Genomic DNA, 18,047 nt, shown 5'->3' with positions numbered 1-18,047 from the left:
TTTTTATTTAGTTAAGTGCAAATTATGTTCTGGTCTTGGGAAGGCTTAATACTGTAGCTATGCCCTCTTTGCACTAGCTTTTATCAATTCAACAAAATTTCACGTGAAGGAATCAACGTATGGTTCGATGCAGTAGTCCCCTTTAGATAGACAAACACATACGATTGTAAAACTAGAAAAAAACAAAAGAAAGACAATATTCAGTCAATGAATAAAAACAAAAAGACAAAGGAAAACTTGGCAGCTTGGCACTTTCGTTTCTTCCGCAAATCTCCGTGGAAAAGGCGAAACTAAACTTTATTGAGGGCGGGTTAGCGGGAATCTTTATCGAAATATCTCTTTAACCCTGCCTTCTTTTAGCTCTGCTCTGCAGAGCTAAAGCCCTTCTGCATCTTTTAGCTCTGCCTTCCTTACTGTAAGGCCAATACTGTGCCTTCCAATACTGTAAGGTCAAATTATTTAGTTAAGTGCAAATTATGTTCTGGTCTTGGGAAGGCATAACGGTTTTGAGAGCTACTCATGTTAGTTTCTGCTCGTTTTGAGTTGAACTCGGTTATTTATTGTAATTCTGTTCGTTTTGGGCTTCATTTATTCATCGATGCTGACTTGTTGTAGTTTTACGCTTGGTAGATTATTTGCCTTTGTTTTCGCTTATTTTTGGTTGAATGAAGTTTTTATTTTTCCTTGAAAACTTATTTTGTGGGAAAAGTTTTTTTTTAATTAATTTCATTTCGCTTTATATTGACATAGTCTTTTCAGGCATAAAGAAAATGATAGCGTAAATCTTTCGGTTTTTATTTAAGAATTTATAATTTGGCCTGCTTTTTGCATACTGGAGAAACTTTTTTCACCAATTTTTAACAATACAGAGCCTTTTAAAAATCTGGACACAAATAGTAGTATTTAATTAGTTTTATACCTCCTCTACAGATACAATTCCAGGACTGTTCGGCTATGCTGGACAAAATACCTATCTTAAATTTTGATTCGTAGCGATTGAAAAATTATGCGCTAAAGAGGAGGGCTGATTGCCCTCCAATCGATGTTGAACAGCCCTGGAATAAGACAAGTTTTACGGCTGAAGGATGTCATTTTGATTTCATATCGATAAAAATTATGCAATTTTGTTTCTTCTTGACGATGCATCTGGTGCCTAACGAAAAGTAAATTCTCCTTTAATGGGATGAAAAAAGGATATAATGAAATATTTAAAATGAACTGAAACTTCCCGAGGGGGGGAAAAGGGAAACCTTTGAGCAGACTGAGTGGATAAGTGTCCGCAGCTGTGGTAGTCTCAGGTGGCTTGGTTCTGCAATGAACATTAGTAGTCGGAGTAATTGACTGTTTCTGAATTTGAAATCCAATTTATTTTTAAGCTAAACTGCCTACAATAAACTTCATATCATCTGTGTGTCGGTCCTTTTTGAGTGCTCTTTCGCCATCACCGACCGCCACAACCAAGGCCACGATGGCTGTCACAGCCCCATAAAAAGCTACCCATTTTTGGTTTTTACTGTTCATTGAATTAGTTAAAAAAATAAGGGGTGTTTCAAAAAGAACCCAGGATTTGAAAAGCCACCTATTTTTATTTGTTGGTTTTTACAAGTTGTTTTATTACACATAAAAGTAAGTGTAATTTTTTGTAATTTTTGATGTTGCATTTTTTTGATGTTGTGCTTTGGTTCTCCAGTTTGATCTTTGTGGTCTATAGTTATAATCTTGGAAAGATATTGTACGGAACAGCGAGTGTTGATCGTTAAAAATCCCTACAAAAATGGTGAAACTTTCGTGGAAACTGATCAAGCCAAAAGTGTTCGTAGGCTAGTCAAGATATTTGACAAAAATCAGAGTCCACACAATAAATCAAAAGCCCGAGTTACGTTTTGGAGATTAAGTTGGAGTAAGTGTTTAATTGGTCCATTTTTTCGAAGATGACTAAGTAAGGGTTCATCACGTTGAAAGGATTTCGTTATCTTAAGATGCTCAATAATTTTCTTTGACCCCAGTTGGATCAACTGAACACTGAAAATGTCTGGCTAACAAAAAAAAACTAACAACTTGCCACACTCCTGGAGACACAAACGCTCCACAATGTGAAAATTTCCCAGAAAGACTAGTACCGTTACGAGGAGACCAGCCTATCCACCGCAATCTTGACACCTTGTGAATTTTTCCTATTAGAGTACACTAAATCACGAGTTTATAAAAAAAAGAAACATGTGATCTATTGAAACTCAAACAAGAAATTGAACGTATTCACAACAAAGTTGATGGGGAAATGTGTGAGCAAGTGATCATTAATTTCATGGACAGAACTAGTGCTTGTGGGGCTCATATGGGGAGTCATATGTCCGATATTGTGTCTCAACTGCACCGGAAGAAGCTGATGTGTTTTGTTGGTTTCTTAAAAACAGAAATATGTATTGCGGATTCAAAGCGGCTGTTCTTTTTAATCACCCTTTACTTTTTGCCAAGCTAGAAGGAACAGGACTAAGCATTTTGAATGTCTGATGAACATTTGCGAACAACTTTTATATCGATTAGTGAGTTCATATTTGTCAAAATATCAGAAAAAATGGAAATACGGTAATGAACTAATGACAGTAGACCAATAATATATATATATACTATATATATATATATATATATATATATATATATATATATATATATATATATATATATATATATATATATATATATATATATATATATATATATATATATATATATATGTATATATATATATATATACCATTGCATATATATATATACATATATATATATATATATATATATATATATATATATATATATATATATATATATATATATATATATATATATATATATATATATATATATATATATGCAATGGTATATGTGTATATATATATATATATATATATATATATATATATATATATATACATATACCATTGCATATATATATATATATATATATATATGCAATGGTATATGTGTATATATATATATATATATATATATATATATATATATATATATATATATATATATATATATATATATATATATATATATATATATATATACTAGCTGTTGGGGTGGCGCTTCGCGCCACCCCGACACCTGGTTGGTGGGGGCGCTTCGCGCCCCCCCCCAAGCCCCCCCGCGCGCGTAAGTCGTTACGCGCCATAATAGTTACGCGCCATTGTAGTTGTGTCCCTATGTCCCACCTGTGAATATAGATATATATATATATATATATATATATATATATATATATATATATATATATATATATATATATATATATATATATATATATATATATATATATATATATATATATGGTTTTAACTACGTAAAACTTGCGAATATACAACATTCTTTGCTGTCCCATTGTCTTTGCATATAAATAGATTGTCAGGTTTACCGACTCTTGAACATGCAACATATAATGGTCCATGGGAAAACAATCTGTATTCAGATCTATACCTCATGATTCTAATGATTGCCCTTGAGCTTTGTTGATGGTGATTGCTAATCGACCATTCCCTGTCCCGGTGTCCCGGTCGTCATTTACATCCCCCTGTTTCCCCCGGTGTCCCCGTTGTAGTTGTGTCCCTGTGTCCCGGTCGTCATTTATATTCCCTGTGTCCCGGTCGTCATTTGTATCCCGGTGTCCCGGTCTGTATATACATTCGTTTTTTAGTTTTGTTTTTCTCCTTTATTTTTTTCCTTTTTTAGCTTATTTAGATTTTTAGATTTTTTAGTTTTTTTATTAGTTTTTAGTTTTTTTTTCTTTTTAGTTTTTTTGTCCCGGTCGTCATTTATATCCCCCTGTTTCCCCCGGTGTCCCCGTTGTAGTTGTGTCCCTGTGTCCCGGTCGTCATTTATATTCCCTGTGTCCCGGTCGTCATTTGTATCCCGGTGTACCGGTCTGTATATACATTCGTTTTTTTAGATTTTTAGATTTTTCAGTTTTTTTATTAGTTTTTAGTTTTTTTTTCTTTTTAGTTTTTTTGTAGTTTTTACCTTCTTTTTAGTTTTGTTAATTTTTTTTTTTACTTATGTCCTGGTCGTCATTTATACTCCCTGTGTCCCGGTGCTTTGTTGATTGCTAATCGAACATTCCTTTTGTCCTGGTCGCTTTCTCTTTGAGTGTCGTCATTTATTTTTTTCTTTTTTAGTTCTTTTAGTTTTTACCTTTTTTAGTTTTTTTTAGTTTTTTAGATGAAAATTTTTTTTAGTTTTTTCCTTTTTTTCTTTTTAGTTTTTTATTGGTTTTTACCTTTATGTTAGCTTATTTTTCAGTTTTTTCCTTTTTTTTAGTTTTTTTTTATTTTTTATTTTTTTTAGTTTTTTACCTTTTTTTAGTTTTTTTAGTTTTTTTAGTTTTTTAGCTTTTTTACTTTTTTTATTAGTTTTTAGTTTTTTTGTAGTTTTTGCCTTTTTTTAGTTTTTTCATTTTTTTTTTTAGTTTTTTATTGGTTTTTACCTTTATTTTAGCTTATTTTTCAGTTTTTTCCTTTTTTTTTAGTTTTTTTTAGTTTTTAGTTTTTTTAGTTTTTTACCTTTTTTTAGTTTTTTTAGTTTTTTTGCTTTTTTATTTTTTTTATTAGTTTTTAGTTTTTTTTGTAGTTTTTGCCTTTTTTTTAGTTTTTTTAGTTTTTTAGCTTTTTTATTAGTTTTTAGTTTTTTTTGTAGTTTTTGCCTTTTTTTAGTTTTTTTAGTTTTTTAGCTTTTTTATTTTTTTTATTAGTTTTTAGTTTTTTTTGTAGTTTTTGCCTTTTTTAGTTTTTTTCAGTTTTGACGTCACCTGATCCAGTTTTTTCAGGTGACGTCACCTGATCCACGATCCACAGATCCACAGACAACTTATTTTTATATATATAGATAGTTTTTTTTTTTTACTTATGTCCTGGTCGTCATTTATACTCCCTGTGTCCCGGTGCTTTGTTGATTGCTAATCGAACATTCCTTTTGTCCTGGTCGCTTTCTCTTTGAGTTTCGTCATTTATTTTTTCTTTTTTAGTTCTTTTAGTTTTTACCTTTTTTAGTTTTTTTTAGTTTTTTAGATGAAAATTTTTTTTAGTTTTTTCCTTTTTTTCTTTTTAGTTTTTTATTGGTTTTTACCTTTATTTTTTATTTTTTTTAGTTTTTTACCTTTTTTTAGTTTTTTTAGTTTTTTTTAGTTTTTTTGCTTTTTTACTTTTTTTATTAGTTTTTAGTTTTTTTTTGTAGTTTTTGCCTTTTTTTAGTTTTTTCAGTTTTTTTTTAGTTTTTTATTGGTTTTTACCTTTATTTTAGCTTATTTTTCAGTTTTTTCCTTTTTTTTTAGTTTTTTTTAGTTTTTAGTTTTTTTAGTTTTTTACCTTTTTTTAGTTTTTTTAGTTTTTTTAGTTTTTTTAGCTTTTTAGCTTTTTTATTTTTTTATTAGTTTTTAGTTTTTTTTGTAGTTTTTGCCTTTTTTTAGTTTTTTTAGTTTTTTAGCTTTTTTATTAGTTTTTAGTTTTTTTTGTAGTTTTTGCCTTTTTTTAGTTTTTTTAGTTTTTTAGCTTTTTTATTTTTTTATTAGTTTTTAGTTTTTTTTGTAGTTTTTGCCTTTTTTTAGTTTTTTCAGTTTTGACGTCACCTGATCCAGTTTTTTCAGGTGACGTCACCTGATCCATCCACAGACAGACAGACAACTTATTTTTATATAGATAGATATACATATACCATTGCATATATATATATATATATATATATATATATATATATATATATATATATATATATATATATATATTCATACATATATATATATATATATATATATATATATATATATATATATATATATATATATATATATATATATATATATATATATATTATAAAGGTTCATAAAAAAAAGTAAAAAATTGTATAAATAATTTAGTTAAATTAAACTCTAATAAGACAATTTAAAAAAAATCTTGTGGCGGGTTAGCTCCATACCATTGATTGGTTTTTTACAACAAAACCATTCACCCCCTCATTTCTTTTTACTTTTATACGCTCTTTTAGGCGTTCGCTGGTGTGAATAAGCAAAATCTGTTAAATAAACTAAATCATTGTCCTTGTTTTCTTCTTGGTCCTTTTTTTTACTTGAGAAGATCTTACTGTTCCATCAAGATTTTGTCCTCTTTTGTGTTTTTTTTTCCTATTTTGGAAACTCGAGCATCTGCTTGGGTTCTAAGATAAGCTTCTATTTCTTTTTTAATGTCTTCTCCTTTTTCCATAGCTTAGAAATCTATGTGAGCTTTAAAGGTTTCCGTTATTCTGAGCAAAGCTTGAAATGCTTCTATTGGGTCTTCTCCATTTTCCATAGCTTGGTAATCCGCTAGGAATTCGGGAGTCTCCACTATTTTTGCAATAGAGAGAACCTCTTCTTCCCTGTATTCTCCTTTCTCTACAGCTTTAAAAACTTTCTCAAGCTTGCTTGCTTGCTCAAAAACTTCTAAAAGGTTGTCTCCCATTTGGCTTCTCTTCTTAACACTGCGAGGAATAGGTTTTTCTTCCTTTTCAATAGCCTTTTGGGGTTTCTCTTTGCCCTCTTTCCTTTTTAACATTTTATAACTTGATTTGCCTGTATTCTTCCCACCAGAAGAAGATTCGTCTTCTCCCTCATCTTGAGTCCCTTTTACTTTGATTTTGATTCGCTCATCGATCAACGAAGTCAATGTATTAGAGGGTGCACATTGATCTTGAAGAACATTTTCTGACGAGGACCGTGGGTCATTCAGGATTTCTTTTTCCTTGACGATTTCATCAACAGGCGCCCTTTTTTGCTCAACGGGCTCTTCTTTTTCTAAGGCTTCGAAAACTTTCACAAGCTCGGTAAGTCCTTCTAAATCAGCTTCAGTAAACTCTTTCCTGAAGTCAATGGAAGCAGTTTCAATTCCAATATTTTCTCCAGTTTGGCTAAATGTATTCTTAACAATTTGAGAAATTTGTTTTTCTTCCTTCTCTGTGGCCTTTTTGGGTTTCTCTTTACACTCTTTCCTTGTCAGCTTTTTACTGATTAATTTGCATCTATTTTCCATGCCGTTATGACAGATGGATTTTTCTTTCCCCTCACAAGGAGCCTCTTTTATTGCAGTCTCATTTTCTTTACTGGTTTCAACGTCAATAGCTGCTTTGCGTTCACTCATCGAACTAGGTTGAGACTTAAGCACTTCATTATGCTGTCTCGAGCATTTCTCCGTTTCAGCTTGTAAATATTTTTTTATGGCCCACCCAACTGATACTACAGCACAGAAGGCTGGAATTCCAAAGTAAAGACATTTATATAAGATATTCATTGTATGCTCTATAGAATCACTGCATAAGATTCACTGAATTAATGATGGCCACAGATTAAGAGATCAAATTTATATGGTAAATTTGACGTCATGATTGTCACACTGACGTCATTTTCAAATATAAAAGATTGTGTGCAAGTAAATAACCATAATGACGTCAAATTAAAAGTCACATCCTAGTATTGTAATGATGTCATCTACTAATCATAGCAGAATAGAGCTGCCTAAGTAAAAAGGAAAGTGGGTATAATGCGTTATTTACTTCTTTTTTTAAGACACTTCGTATGAAGGAATTATCGTAGAAATTTCACGAGGGGCTCATTCTACGGAAAATTGAAAGTTCCCGTTTCCATTTTGAGCGCAAGAATACATGAATATTTGGCACTTTGAGAGTGCAGAGTGGAAGAATAATTTAAAATTAATGAGAAGAGGAGAAAAATTAATGAGGAGAATGAGGAGAAAAATTAAGAAGTTAAAACGGTAAAACTAGATTAACAAGAAAATAGGTCAAGTAGGTAGCTTCTGTTACCTAGGTAATATTCTTAGTAAAGACGAAAAGGTGAGTTGCACTACTGTTGAGATTAGAATAAATAAATATATATATATATATATATATATATATATATATATATATATATATATATATATATATATATATATATATATATATATATATATATATGCTAGCTGTTGGGGTGGCGCTTTACAAACCCCCCCCCAAGCCCCCCCGCGCGCGTAAGTCGTTACGCGCCATTGTAGTTGTGTCCCTGTGTCCCACCTGTGAATATATATATATATATGTTTTTAACTACGTATAACTTGCGAATATACAACATTCTTCGCTGTCCCATTGTCTGTACATATAAATAGATTGTCAGGTTTACCGACTCTTGAACATGCAACATATAATTGTCCATGCGAAAAACAATCCGTATTCAGATCTATACTTCATTATTCTAATGATTGCCCTTGAGCTTTGCTGATGGTGATTGCTAATCAAACATTCCCTGTGTCCCCATCGTCATTTATATATCCCCCCTGTGCTCCCCGGCGTCCCCGTTGTAATTGTGTCCCTGTGTCCCAGTCGTCATTTATAGTCGACAAACATGACGTCAGTCGACACACACGTCCCAGTCGTCATTTGTGTCCCGGTGTCCCAGTCTGTAATTTCTCTTTGAGTGTCCCGGTCGTCATTTATATTCCCTGTGTCCCGGTTTGTATATACATTCGTTTTTGAATTGGTATATGATGAAATAAATTTTTTGTTTTTTTTCTTTTTAGTTTTCTTTTTGTTTTTACCTTTTTTTTAGCCTTTTTAGTTTTTTTTTTCTTTTTCTTTTTATTTTTTTTTAGTTTTCTTTTTGTGCTTTATTTTTTTCTTTCTTTAGTTTTTTTTTTCTTTTCCAGTTTTTAGTTTTTTTTAGTTTTTTTAATTTTTTTTTAGTTTTTTGTAGTTTTTACCTTTTTTTTATTTATTTTTGTTTTTAGTTTTTTTTTTTAGTTTTTTAGCTTTTTTAGGAAATAAATTTTTCGTTTTTTCCTTTTTAGTTTTTTTTTTTGGTTTTTACCTTTTTTTTAGCTTTTTTAGTTTTTTTTTCTTTTTTCTTTTTAGTTTTTTTCGCAGTTTTTACCTTCTTAAGTTTTTTTTCTTTTATTTTTAGTTTTATTTTTTTGTAGTTTTTACCTTTTTTAGTTTTTTTTCTTCTTTTGTATTAATGCTAAAGCCAAGGTTCGAACCTAGAACCTCTAGGACCTAGAACTTGGAACATAACGCTTTACCAACTCAGTTACTTCGGCTTGAATACATTTACCTTTTTTTATTTTTGTTTTTATTTTTTTTAGTTTTCTTTTTCTCCTTTATTTTTCATGTTTTTTTAGTTTTTTTATTAGTTTTTAGTTTTTTTCATTTAGTTTTTTTTGTAGTTTTTACCTTTTTTTTTTTTTATTTTATTTTTTTTTTTTTTTTTTTTTTTTTTTTTTTTTTTTTTTTTTTTTTTTTTTTTTTTTACCTTTTTTTAGTTTTTTTAGTATTTTCTTTTTAGTTTTTTTTGTAGTTTTTACCTTTTTTAGTTTTTTTTCTTCTTTTGTATTGATGCTAAAGCCAAGGTTCGAACCTGGAACCTCTCGGACCTAGAACCTGGAACATAACACTTTACCAACTCAGCTACTTCGGCTTGAATACATTCGTTTTTGAATTGGTATATGATGAAATAATTCAGACGTCATATGCGGACAGACAGACAGACACAAAAACAAACAACTTATTTTTACATATATAGACTAGCTGTTGGGATGGCACTACGCGACACCCCAACACCTAGTTGGCGGGGGCGCTTCACGCCCCCCAAGCCCCCGCGCGCGCGTAAGTCGTTACGCGCCATTGTAGTTGTGTCCCTGTGTCCCACCTGTGAATATAGATAGATTTATATATATATATATATATATATATATATATATATATATATATATATATATATATATATATATATATATGTCACTATGTCCCACCTGTGAATATATATATATATATATATATATATATATATATATATATATATATATATATATATATATATATATATATATATATATGTTTTTAACTACGTAAAACTTGCGAATATACAACATTCTTTGCTGTCCCATTGTCTGTGCATATAAATAGATTGTCAGGTTTACCGACTCTTGAACATGCAACATATAATGGTCCATGGGAAAACAATCCGTATTCAGATCTATACCTCATGATTCTAATGATTGCCCTTGAGCTTTGTTGATGGTGATTGCTAATCGACCATTCCCTGAGTCGCCATCGTCATTTATATATCCCCCTGTGCACCCCGGCGTCCCCTTTGTAGTTATGTCCCTGTGTCCCGGTCGTCATTTATATTCCCTGTGTCCCGGTCGTCATTTGTGTCCCGGTGTTCCAGTCTGTGATTTCTCTTTGAGTGTCCCGGGCGTCATTTATATTCCTTGTGTCCCGGTGTCCCTGTCGTCATTTATATCCCCCTGTGCCCCCCGGCGTCCCCATTGTAGTTGTGTCCCTGTGTCCCGGTCGTCATTTATATTCCCTGTGTCCCGGTCGTCATTTGTATCCCGGTGTCCCGGTCTGTATATACATTCGTTTTTTAGTTTTGTTTTTCTCCTTTATTTTTTTCCTTTTTTTTCTTTTTTAGTTTATTTAGATTTTTAGATTTTTTAGTTTTTTTATTAGTTTTTAGTTTTTTTGTAGTTTTTACCATTTTTTTAGTTTTTTTAGTTTTTTTTTTACTTATGTCCTGGTCGTCATTTATACTCCCTATGTCCCGGTCGTCATTTGTGTCTTGGTGCTTTGTTGATTGCTAATTTATATTATATTTATATTTATATTTTTTATATTTATTAATATTTTTTTAGTTTTCTTTTTCTCTTATTTTTCAGTTTTTTCCTTTTTTTTAGTTTTTTCTTTTTTAGTTTTTAGTTTTTTTGTTTTTTACCTTTTTTTAGTTTTTTTAGTTTTTTTTTGTTTTTTTAGTTTTTTAGCTTTTTTAGTTTTTTTATTAGTTTTTAGTTTTTTTTTAGTTTTTGCCTTTTTTTAGTTTTTTCAGTTTTTTTTAGTTTTTAGTTTTTTACCTTTTTTTAGTTTTTTTTTAGTTTTTTAGCTTTTTTAGTTTTTTTTCTTTTTAGTTTTTTTTTTAGTTTTTACCTTTTTTAGTTTTTTTTCTTCTTTTGTATTAGTGTGAAATAATTCAGACGTCATATGCGGACAAACACGACGTCACTCGACAGACAGACAGACAGACATAACCCACAAACAACTTATTTTTATATATATTTATTCATATTTTTTTAGTTTTCTTTTTCTCTTTTATTTTTCAGTTTTTTCCTTTTTTTTAGTTTTTTTCTTTTTTAGTTTTTAGTTTTTTACCTTTTTTTAGTTTTTTTTAGTTTTTTTAGTTTTTTAGCTTTTTTAGTTTTTTTATTAGTTTTTATTTTTTTTGTAGTTTTTGCCTTTTTTTATTTTTTTTCAGTTTTTTTTTAGTTATTAGATTTTTACCTTTTTTTAGTTTTTTTTAGTTTTTTAGCTTTTTTAGTTTTTTTTTCTTTTTAGTTTTTTTCGTAGTTTTTACCTTTTTTAGTTTTTTTCTTCTTTTGTATTAGTGTGAAATAATTCAGACGTCATATGCGGACAAACATGACGTCACCTGATCCACAGATCCACACACAGACAACTTATTTTTATATATATCTATACTAGCTGTTGGGGTGGCGCTTCGCGCCACCCCAACACCTAGTTGGTGGGGGCGCTTCGCGCCCCCCCCAAGCCCCCCCGCGCGCGTAAGTCGTTACGCGCCATATTAGTTACGCGCCATTGTAGTTGTGTCCCTGTGTCCCACCTGTGAATATAGATAGATTTATCAATTCTCGCTGCATATAAATAGATTGTCAGGTTTACCGACCCTCGAACATGCAACGTACAATTGTCCATGGGAAAAACAATCAATATTAAGATCAATACCACATTTTTCTAGCTAATCGAATTGGGAACTGCAATCTTTTAAATTGAAAAGGCAGATCTGTTGGAATCATGGGAATGCGAGGAATAAGAACAGCCTCACCCTCAAAAGGCCCTGTCAGGATTGTGGCCTCTATTAGGTTTTCCATTGTTTTTTTTACGGCAAGTCGAGTGCCATTGCAAAGCTTTGGTGGGTTTATGTTACGTAACAATATTATTGGTACGCCTATTTTTAGTTGTAGCACGTGTGGTGGAAACCCTGAAAGATCTATGGAATTTAAAAATTCAGATGGATAATTAACCGCTTCATTTGGTTCCAAAACTGTGTCTCACTGACTTGTAAAGGACTGCCTGGTCTTGAATCTTGGTCAAAACAATATTGTTGATTTCGTGGACGTCTATATTTTTGGGTGCGAGAATCGCTCTTTCACTTAGCCATTTATTATTTTTATAATTTTTTAGAATATTCGGAAATACTTTTTCAATCAATTCATTTTTGGACGTCACTAAATTACAGAAATCAGCAGGTAGTTGTATACGTCCTGAAATTGAGTCTACTGGGAGCTTTCCGTTTCCCATTGCCAGCAATTGATCTGAAAATGTTTGACCAGAGTCATCGTTTTGCAATCGGACACGCATATTTGTAGTTAATTTTAATGTTTTTACGTGTGCCCATAAATTAGAATTTTTCAGGCAAGCATTCATTTCGTCTGCAGGAGTTGATCTAGGTATTATAGGTAATGTTTGCCTGAAATCTCCCGCAAGCAATATTAAGGTGCTGCCAAAGGGTTTCGACTTCCCTCGCAAATCTTTCAAGCATTGATCCAGAGCCTCGAGCGATTGTTCCAGTAAGGAAAGTCTTCAATGGCTCTGGTGGTGCAGCCAATAGAGGAAGTTTAACTTTTCCTGAGGCGCAACACATTCCCATTGTTTCACCATTGAATTTCAAGGCCTTGCAATAGGGACAAATTTTAGACATTGTCCCGATTTGAACACATCTACTCAAGCTATAATCATCGACTGGGTTGTACCTGAATGCCAGGCGATAACTTTCAGATTGCTCTGATTCCTCGGCACGCTTTCTTTTCTTACTTTCTCTATCAGCAGCAAGCCTGTTTCCCTGCTGGTCTTTTGATTCCTCGGCACGCCTTCTTTTTTCACTTTCTCTTTTAGCAGCAAGTCTGCTTCTGCGTTGCTCTAGTAGTTCCTCGGCACGCCTTCTTTTTTCACTTTCTCTTTTAGCAGCAAGTCTGCTTCTGCGTTGCTCTGGTAGTTCCTCGCATGCTTTCTGTTCTTTCTTTCTCTATCAGCCTCAAGCCTGTTTCCCTGCTGGTCTTTTGATTCCTCGGCACGCCTTCTTTTTTCACTTTCTCTTTTAGCAGCAAGTCTGCTTCTGCGTTGCTCTAGTAGTTCCTCGGCACGCCTTCTTTTTTCACTTTCTCTTTTAGCAGCAAGTCTGCTTTCGCGTTGCTCTGGTAGTTCCTCGGCACGCTTTCTTTTCTGACTTTCTCTATCAGCAGCAAGTTTTTTGGCATAGACTCTTTGAGCATCTTCATCAGTCATTATAAACTTAAGCATTAATAGAATTCTACGCGAACATACGTCTTATATAACTTGAATGACGTCACGCCTTCAAAGCAAAAATGATGGCAACTAATTTCATGACGTCAGCCGAAACATGACGGCGAACATATGTCTTATATAACTTGAATGACGTCACCTTCAAAGCAAAAATGATGGCAACTAATTTCATGACGTCAGCCGAAACATGACGTCACCTGATCCATCCACAGATCCACACACAGACAACTTATTTTTATATATATAGATATATGTTTTTAACTAAGTAAAACTTGCGAATATACAACATTCTTCGATGTCCCATTGTCTGTGCATATAAATAGATTGTCAGGCTTACCGACTCTTGAACATGCAACATAAAATTGCCCATGGGAAAAACAATCCGTATTAAGATCTATACCTCATTATTCTAATGATTGCCCTTGAGCTTTGTTCATGGTGATTGCTAATCGAACATTCCCTGTGTCCACGTCGTCATATATCCCCCTGTGCCCCCGGCATCCCCGTTGTAGTTGTGTCCCTGCGTCCCCGTCGTCATTTATATTCCCAGTATCCCGGTCATCATTTGTGTCCCAGTGTCCTAGTCTGTAATTAATCTTTGAGCGTCCCGGTCGTCATTTATATTCCCTGTGTCCCGGTGTCCCGGTCTGTAACTTATCTTTGAGTGTCCCGGTCGTTATTTGTGTCCCAGTGTCCCAGTCTGTAATTTCTCTTTGAGTGTCCCGGTCGTCATTTATATTCCCTGTGTCCCGGTCTGTATATACATTCGTTTTTGAATTGGTATATGATGAAATAATTTTTTTGTTTTTTTCCTTCTTTTCTTTTTAGTTTTTTATTGGTTTTTACCTTTTTTTTTAGCTTTTTTAGTTTTTTTTCTTTTTTCTTTTCAGTTTTTTTGTAGTTTTTAACTTTTTTAGTTTTTTTTATTTTTAGTTTTTTCAGTTTTCTTTTTCTCCTTTATTTTTCAGTTTTTTCCTTTTTTAGTTTTTTTCTTTTTCAGTTTTTAATTTTTTTGTTTTTTTCATTAGTTTTTAGTTTTATTTTCTCTTTAATTTTTTTTGTAGTTTTTACCTTTTTTTATTTTTTTTTAGTTTTTTCTTTTTAGTTTTTTGTGGTTTTTACCTTTTTTAGTTTTTTTTCTTCTTTTGTATTAATGCTAAAGCCAAGGTTCGAACCTAGAACCTCTCGGACCTAGAACCTGGAACATAACGCTTTACCAACTCAGCTACTTCGGCTTGAATACATTCGTTTTTGAATTGGTATATGATGAAATAATTCGTATCACATCAGACGTCATATGCGGACAAACACAACGTCAGTCGACAGACAGACACACAAACAAACAACTTATTTATATATATATATATATATATATATATATATATATATATATATATATATATATATATATATATATATATATATATATATATATATATATAGATTTTTAACTACGTAAAACTTGCGAATATACAACATTCTTTGCTGTCACATTGTCTGTCCATATAAACAGATTGTCAGGTTTTCATTTATATTCCCTCTGTCCCGGTCGTCATTTGTGTCCCGGTCTGTAATTTCTCTTTGAGTGTTTTTTTCTTTTTAGTTTTTTACCTTTTTTCAGTTGTCTTTTTCTTCTTTATTTTTCAGCGTCACTATGAAATACATATCGCCGAACCTTTGTTTTTTTTAACTAAAATCTGGTAGGCAGTGGAGGGATTAGTATAGATATAAAGTGGTATTGATAGCATAAGATTAATGTTCCTATTAATATATTTTTTTTGCAGCAAAACAAAAACAGAGCAAAACTTACTGCCAAAGCAGGATGAGGATCACATGATTCCAGGGCTAACGTTGCCAAATCTGTTACACATTCGTGTAAGTTATCACCTTCAAATATCGATATTACCTACAAAAAAAAAAAAAAGGTCATAAAATTAAATGATTAAATACTTTTGGCTTAAGAAATACATTATAAGGATAAATGTAATTCAGAATACAATTTATGCTAGTAAAATATTGAATTCAAAACAAAAGACTAGATCAACAATTAAACCAACAGAATGTATAAACAAAAAAATAAATGTAAAAATAGATGAGTAACAGTCACTGAACTCCTTTGGATTCAAAAACGACGAAACCAAGTCCCATAAGCGTTTCCCAATTGATCGATTAATCTTCTAAGTTTTTTTTCATTTACCAAACATTTTTCAAATTTGCAAAATACCAATTGCTAATTTTTTTTTTTATAAATAATATATACAAATACCATTTGGTAAAATTAATTTCCCAAAACACCAACTGGACAGAAATACAAAATTCTAGCCGTATCAAGTCCATACCCCTCTCAATATATCCAATTCATTCATTTGAAACTATTTCTGTTTTACTTCCTCAATTGAAAATAAATTATTGTAAATAATTGTAAATAAAAAAAGCTTTTCTACACAAAGAAAAGTACCAATTTGAAACTAAAAGCCAGCGTAAATTAGTTAAGATGAGATACGAAACCTAAAACGAATAGAGATTAATATGAATGAACAAATGAATCCTATACCGATTACAGGCTTTCAACTTTCCTGGTACACGCGTGACGTTTTCAAGTCCATACCCCTCTCAATACATCCAATTCATTCATTTGAAACTATTTCTGTTTTACTTCCTCAATTGAAAATAAATTATTGTAGAGTCAATTACTAAGATTTGGGCAGAAATTTACCTCAGGCGGATAAAATTTCTGAAAAGGGGGGAAAGGCAAATTATGTGGAATATAAGGAATTATAGCCAAATATCATAATAATCTTCATATATTATTCCAGGGAGGAGAGGGAGAGGCCAAGAACCTTGTATGCAAACTACAAAGGGCTACCCTTGTGTTTATGCCTGGTAGGATTGTACTTCTATTTTATAGAATAACAAAAGAAAAATCCTCTGAGATCACAAAAAAATCCTCTAAAATCCTCTAAGATCACAAAAAAATCCTCTAAAATCCTCTAAGATCACATAGGTCGCAATTACGCTGCAAACAATAAGTAATACCTAATTGAAAGACTACACTGCTGTAATGCTACTTCTACTACTAATAACTCACCGTAGCACCAAGCCGTCTGAGATCATTACAGCTGCGCACGCTCCTCTTTCGCCCCAATCTTTTCAAAGGTTCACTTTTAACCCCTCCCTTGAAGTTCTAATTTCATTTAAATCTTTCTTTATGACATCTTTCTTCCCAGCTCAGCGACAACATCCTTTTGATTTGGCCCCATCTTTGCCAATGATCGGTGCCGGTGTTGGTAAATAATGACTGTGATCGGTGCTTGGTTGGTGCCAACAAAATATGGTATTCTGTCTACTTTCATCCGTAAAACGTGTCCTAGCCATCTAAATCTTTCTGTATTACAGCACTAGAAGGAGGGATAACACCGTATTTTTTCGTTTAGATTGTTTTTTTTTACATAGAGTCAGTCAAGCAGGTATTCAACACTATTCGTAGATAATTTCCCGGGGAAATATTTAGCAAATAGTCTCTGCCTTTCGAAGCACCGATATTCCATTCTTGACTACTGTCAGGCGCCTTCCAATATTCTAATCCTGGTTCGCAGACATCTCCGTGTTCTTCAGATTTTTTTCAACTATGAAAAAAACAGCCTGGACCCCGGCTATTTTACTTTTTACATTTTCACTGTGTCCACCATCTTTACCAAGAATATTACCTAGGTAGGACAAGTAATCCACTTGATCAATATTCTCGCTACCCAAGTAATCCACTCGATCAATATTCTCGCTACCCAACATCATTTATTTACCATTAATTATTCTTAGTGTAAGGGATTTGATTTTCAAGCATCAAGTTTCGAAAAAATTCTTGCACCCTGAGCTCACAAAACCTCCAACATAAATTCATTTTGCTACTATTTTCATCTAGGTCACTCAAATCATTAGCATAACCTAAGTCCAGAAGAGTTTCACGTTCCTATTTGATTCCACTCTCCCAAAGCCTTTTGCCAAGATCCTTAGGAAGAAGTCCATTAAAATAATCCATTTATACAGGGATAGGTCAACACCCTGATTAACTGATGATTCAAAACCAAACCGACGACTAACCTCACTTCCTACCTTGCTCGCAACAATATTTTTCTTATATATAGCACTAATCCCTTCAATAGACTCATTTGGAATAACCTCCATGAAGAATAAAACCTCGACCGAAGTTAAATCAAACGCATGTCCATAATCTTTTCAACTGAGAACTAAAGAGACTGATAGTCCAGATACTTCCCAGTTCATAATTGGAAATTGGATGCATCCTCGCCCCTTCCTAAAACTACACCTTTTTTTTTTTTCTTAGAACGGTGTCAACAGGATCTCTTAGTCCAATGAATATATCGTAATGCTAAGTGATACGATTTCTATAGAAACCAAGCTAATACCTCTAAGGTTACGACTCTCACTCTTGTACCCTTTCTTATAAAGGGGTTTCAATAAGGTCCTCCCAAGATCACTAGGTGCTTCCCTCTTTTCAAAATTATATGCATAATCTTAAGTGGTTTATTTACAACTTTGCTTTATTTATAATTTGCTTATATTTTTATTTACAACTTTTCATGTTCATATTTTATTTACATTTTTTATATTTATAGCTTTTTTGTATAACTTTTATACATTTA

At 32.0% G+C, this 18,047-nt stretch overlaps 1 protein-coding gene across 5 annotated transcripts in view; it reads right to left on the bottom strand.

The window, feature by feature from the left end:
- The window catches only part of LOC136032902 (nuclear pore complex protein Nup160-like), a 114,783-nt gene that overhangs the window by 42,555 nt on the left and 54,181 nt on the right, over positions 1-18,047 (bottom strand). For all 5 annotated transcript variants that reach the window (XM_065713337.1, XM_065713335.1, XM_065713338.1 and 2 more), the window contains one exon: positions 15,197-15,292. In XM_065713337.1, the coding sequence (XP_065569409.1) occupies positions 15,197-15,292 (96 nt within the window). The remainder of the gene's footprint in view (positions 1-15,196; positions 15,293-18,047) is intronic.

This window comes from Artemia franciscana, chromosome 11 (genome assembly GCF_032884065.1).
Source record: "Artemia franciscana chromosome 11, ASM3288406v1, whole genome shotgun sequence".
Lineage (NCBI taxonomy): Eukaryota > Metazoa > Arthropoda > Branchiopoda > Anostraca > Artemiidae > Artemia > Artemia franciscana.
This window is presented reverse-complemented; position numbering and strand designations above follow the sequence as displayed.